Consider the following 5810-nt stretch of genomic DNA (forward strand, 5'->3'; position numbering starts at 1 on the left):
GTTCTTACTCATAGCAACCCTGCATGGGATTCCTGAGGCCATAAATCTTTACAGGAGCAGAAAGCCTCACATTTTACCTGTGAATTGGCTGATAGTTTCTAACTGCTGACCTTAAGATTAGAAGGCCAACTCATAACCACTATCAGAGCTCCTTAAAAGCTTTATATTCTTGTTAAAATTATATCATGAATAAGGAAGGCCACATAAGAAAACTGACACATTTAGGTTATAGGGTTGTTTGTTGTTGTTGTTAAGTGCTGTCGAATCAGTTCTGACCCATAACGACCCCTACAAGAGTTTCAGAGGCTGTAAAACTTTATGAGAGCAGAAAGCCGAATCTTTCTCCCACGGAGCCACTGGTAGTTTCGAACTGCTGACCTTAAGGTTCATAGCCTGATTCGTAACCACTATGCTATCAGTGCTGCAATCTTGGACTGATAGAACAACAGTCAAATCTGTGTTGAAGGAAGTAAAGTCTGTATGCTCCTTAAAGGCCAGTATGGTGAGACTTTGCCTCTCAATCTTCAGACATATTATCAGGAGGAATAAATCCCAGGATGAGGACATCATGCTACATAAAGTGGATGGTCAGTGACCAAGAGGAAGAGCCCCAGGAAGTGAATTGCTGCAATGGCAGCAGCAAACAGCTCAAGCTTGACTATGATTATGAGGATGATTCAGGACCTGGTGTGTTTCATTCTATTTTGTATAATGCCAGTACGTGTTAGAACAAACTTGACAGCCTCTAACAACAGCAGCAAAAATATTGTTCCCTGTGATACAGATATACTTATTTCCAAGCAGTGTGTGTTGAAATTGTTTCAATTGATCATGCTTTACCCCAGATTAAGGTATGTCAGCAGCACTTTTGAAATCATAGTATATTGCTCTTGCACTGTTAAATGGCACTGGTAAGCATTTTTAAAACAGAAAAGGCAAATATCACCTCTAAGAACCAAGGAGACACTTCTACTTTTCCAACAGATTCTGCCTGATTAAACAAAAGATACTATAGCATTTCCCTATATGGAATGTTAAAGGTAATAATCTGAATGTTTTGTGTTGCTGTTGTTGTTAATTACTATTGAGTCAGTTCCAACTCATAGCAACACTGTATAGGGTTCCAAGGAGCAGCTGGTGAATCAGAACCACCGAACTTGAAGTTCAAACCAATCTTGCTGTCCAGTGCTTTATCCCACTGAATATATATGTTCTATTAAATCACACTCTCAAGGACTATGAGGGTGAGCACCTTCAGTAACATATTAAAGTATGAAGAAACTGAAGCACATGTGAGAAAGTAATACATCTGTGATCACATATTTCACAGGCTTCTGTTGACAGATCTTTGTGACTAATCTTTATATAAATAGTATTCAATAGTTTTATATTGACCTGTGAAGTAGTTTCACAAGAGATATTTTGTGCATTACTTAAATCCTGTGGCATTTATCTGACTGAAAATTATTCCATTTATCATGTTTTCATTGTGAGGTTTACAGGAAAAACCATGTCCTCAAATTAGCTGAGGAGGGACACTTGACATTTCCTTCTCTGCTCACTGGTCTCTACAATTCACAGGACTTTAAAATTGGAATGCACAAAATATTAGAGAAGATATAATTTAATCAACCTCCACCATTCTTTTAATAGATTCAAATATATTAATGTTTCTCTATATACAAAAATTGGACTCATAATACTGAACTGTTTACTCCCCGTTTTGAGTCAATTATATACCCATGGGCACTGGCTATTGTTGAATGCCAAGTCCTCTGCTCCCAGTGGATTTTCTGGTGTTATAAGCAACCTCATGTTTTTAGGTGTAACTGAATATTAAGGTTATTGCTATAAAAATAATGGTTCCTATCAGTATCTTAATCATTTCTATAATCATGCCCACTCATCATTGTCTGCATATAAATCATTTTTGTATGCTTACCAGAAATACTAGGTTTGCCTATCCAACATGAGAAATGAGAACTTGTGAGTATCTATTACTATTCATTTATATTTTTCTGTCTTGCTTCTTACAGTCCATCTTTGAATTATGAATTTCTCTTCTCTCTTCTACTGCTCCCTGGCATATTGAGAGACACTGTAAATAAGATTAAACAATTAATTGGGAAAAGAAAGGTGTTCACACACCATAGACTTCTTTATTATCATTACATTAAAAAACTCATTCCTAGTCATGTCAATAGAATTAAAAATTCATGAAAACTCAAAGTGAGCGGATAACAGCATCAGACCTTGCCCATGCCAAAAACACAGGCTAGTGTAGGAATGGTTCTGCATACTGCCCACAGATTCAGTGTGTAGTTTGACAGTTCAAATAAAGGCTACAATATTAATCCATATGGAACTGACTTGCCTAAAAGAATGCAAAACACTAGAAATAAAGATTTTTGTCCATTATTGATATTCAACAAATAATTTAAAAGTATTCTTCATTATCAAATACTCAGATTTATATACTGCTTATACAAAGTATCTAAGTGACTGTTGTTGTGAAATGCCATTGAGTGGGCTCTGATTCATAGCGACCATGTATATGGTTTCCGAAGTAAAACTTCCCAGGAGCAGAAAGCCTCATCTTTCTCCCAGAGTGTCTGATTAGTGGCCTGACCTTGAGGTGTGAAGACCAGTGCACATCCTACAGAGCTGCTGCATTTCCCCTACGTGCTTTAAAAACAAATTATGTGCACAATTCCTTTTACTTAAATTTTAATTCAAGAACTTTCTAATAGTATATCTTAAGATTCTGTAAGTATATGTCCAGGATTAGTTGATAAGAGCTTCTACAATGACTTTTACTATTGTCTGAATAAAATTCACCTCAAAGTATTTTGAAAGATTGAGAAAATTTAAAATAAGATTAGGAGGATGTGCAGGAATATTAACAAACATATCAATGAACAAAATATATTTTTCTATATTTTGGCTTTGAATGTGTCCTTCAAATCTTAGGAAAAGTCAAAGAACTGTTTTGTTTTTAAATTTTGAGGGTTGAGAGAATCATATAATTTTCCAGTCACCGATCAAGAACTCTTCAGTGCCAGATATATCTTATCCACATGCCAATTTGTAGATCAATAAATTCTGTAAGTTTTTCGAACTTTACCAAATCAGTTCTGATGATTTTATACTGTTATATTATTTTTATTTAAAAAGTTCATTAGATAAAGTACAGTGCTGTGTTTTCCATCTGTTTATTTTGTGCTTACTTGTTTAAAGTAGTGCTATGGATACAAAATGAAGAAAATATAAGTGATATAAGAATTGTAAATGTAGTACTGTTTTCAGTGACTGATAAATCACATTCATTTTTCTTGAACATAGCTATCATTTTTAGTTTTTCTTCTATTTGAAATATTTTACAAATGTGAAATTATTAATGTAAGTATTATTAAAAGATTTTATAGATAAGGGCACTTATCTTCCATCAACAATCAATCAATCAATCACATTTCCAGGTTAGGTTATTATTTCTTAGTATTTTAAGTCCTAAGATACTGAAATATGTTTTTGTGGTACACAAATATTTCTGGTTGCAAAAATTCCAATCATAAAAACTTCAATCATAAATACATCTCCCTTTAAGTAATTGCCACCAAAAGAAATAGTTTCAATAATGAGTTAGCAAGTACTCAGTGGAATGACGCTCCAGCTCTGGATCTATAGCAGTGGCCCAAACACTAGGCTTTTGTGACTCCTACAGTATTTCAATAGACAGAATGAATGAAACAGGTAAATGGTCACCCTGAAATAGAAACATAGAATGTCCTATTGAAAGACAGTGTCTAAAGTTCTGGTAGAGAATTTTGACTGAGTACATTACCAGTCAATGTCTACATACATTAAGAGAGTCATTTGTTTCCAGTAGCCCTGCTATTTCATTTAAAATTATGAGTATAATCTCCTTTTTTTCATAATTATACTGGAGATTATATTTTATGGACTAATATGTGAATAAAGTAAATGACACAGAATATATTAAATAAAATATTTTATGAGACTATCTAGTAAACGGATATCTTTCCATAGCCTAGATACCATAATTATCAAAGTGAATAGTAATAACACCAAGGTGTTAATATTTATGGTGGAAATTGAATTTTTGCTCTTATAGGCATAAAACAGTTTAATATTACTCATAAAAATTTGAAATATTTTCATAAAATTATAGCTTCCTATTTTAATCCAGATTCTGTTGGCTCCCCAACTAATGGTGTCCTAAATTTATTCTGGAATGACAAATATAGAAATGACCTGTGTTAATAAGTTTGTCAGGAAAATATTTGACTTCCATTAAACATATTGCATCACAAATCATTAACATAAAAAGATACCATATGGACACAAACTTAAATTTTATATTATGTTGATATTTAGAAAGGAGTTACAAAGTCAAGGTGACTAAAGGTATATGAGTCAATATTTAGCTATTCTATACTAAGAATTTCTACCTCCAAAGAATGAAAAAAAAGAAAAATGATCATCAATAAATGTACTTAGGTCAATCTATTTCCTAATTTTTTATTCTTCATTTTTTTTAGGGAATATTTACCATTGTCACCCAATTCCTTAACAAATTATACCAAAATGTGTAACTCTACCATAGTGACTGAATTCCTACTTACAGGATTTTCTGATGTGTGGGAGATCAGAGTCTTGCACACCATGCTATTTCTAATGATGTACGTGGCTACTCTAACGGGGAACCTTCTCATAGTCACAGTAATCACCACTGATCAGAATCTTCATACTCCAATGTATTTCTTTCTTCGAAACCTATCTGTCCTAGACATATGTTACATTTCTGTCACTGTACCCAAGGCATGTGTTATCTTCCTACTTAACAACAGAGTGATCTCCAAAGTTGGATGTGCAGCTCAGATCTTCCTTGTGTTTTTATGTGGTTCTGCAGAATTTCTGTTACTCACCATCATGGCCCATGACCGCTATGTGGCCATCTGTCAGCCCCTCCACTACCATATGGTCATGAACCCTCGTGTCTGTGTCCAGATGACACTGGCCTCTGTGGTAAGTGGTCTGGTCTATGCAGGTGTGCACACTGGTAACGCATTCCGTTTATCCTTTTGTCGGTCCAATGTGATCCATCAGTTTTTCTGTGACATTCCCTCTCTGCTGAAGCTCTCCTGCTCTGACACCTTGACCAATGAGATCACAATTCTTGCCTCTGCAATAATGATAGGTGGTGGCTGCTTTGCCTTCATCACCAAAACTTATATTCACATATTTTCTACTGTTCTCAAGTTACCAACCAGAGGAGAACGAGGAAAGGCCTTTTCTACCTGCATCCCTCACATCCTCATCGTTACAGTCTTTCTCAGCTCTGGTGTTACTGTATATCTGAAGCCAACCTCGAACTCATTTCCAATCCAGGACATGATCATGTCTGTGTTCTATTCCATAGTTCCGCCTTTCTTGAATCCTATTATCTATAGTCTTAGAAACAAGCAGATGAAAGAGGCAATAAGGAGAATTATGAGAACAGTCACTCAATTCAAGTAAACTATAAGATATTTGTATCAAGATATATAATTCCACTTTTTGTCAGTTTAAAATGCTTCAAAATTAATGCTTTTTTCTATATCTAACTTTGGGAGACCTGACTTCATATCTAATTGATAATTATCATATTATGTGTTAGGAAAGAAATCATACATGCACAATTTATTTTGGTTTTCCTGCCAAAATTGTATATGCCCTGATTCTTATAGATTCACTGATAAAGCTTTTATCTTTTGCTAAACATTTATTTTCATGTATCCTGTATTGTCAAT

The 5810-nt window shown here is 34.4% G+C and overlaps 1 protein-coding gene across 1 annotated transcript in view; it reads left to right on the top strand.

Moving 5' to 3' along the window:
- The window catches only part of LOC102842862 (olfactory receptor 14C36-like), a 9887-nt gene extending 4349 nt beyond the window's left edge, over positions 1-5538 (top strand). The window contains exon 2 of the mRNA XM_006877957.1: positions 4560-5538. Coding sequence (XP_006878019.1) covers positions 4560-5538 — 979 coding nt within the window. The remainder of the gene's footprint in view (positions 1-4559) is intronic.
- Positions 5539-5810: the final 272 nt, after the last annotated feature.

Source organism: Chrysochloris asiatica, unplaced genomic scaffold (assembly GCF_000296735.1).
Source record: "Chrysochloris asiatica unplaced genomic scaffold, ChrAsi1.0 scaffold00713, whole genome shotgun sequence".
In the NCBI taxonomy this organism is placed as follows: domain Eukaryota; kingdom Metazoa; phylum Chordata; class Mammalia; order Afrosoricida; family Chrysochloridae; genus Chrysochloris; species Chrysochloris asiatica.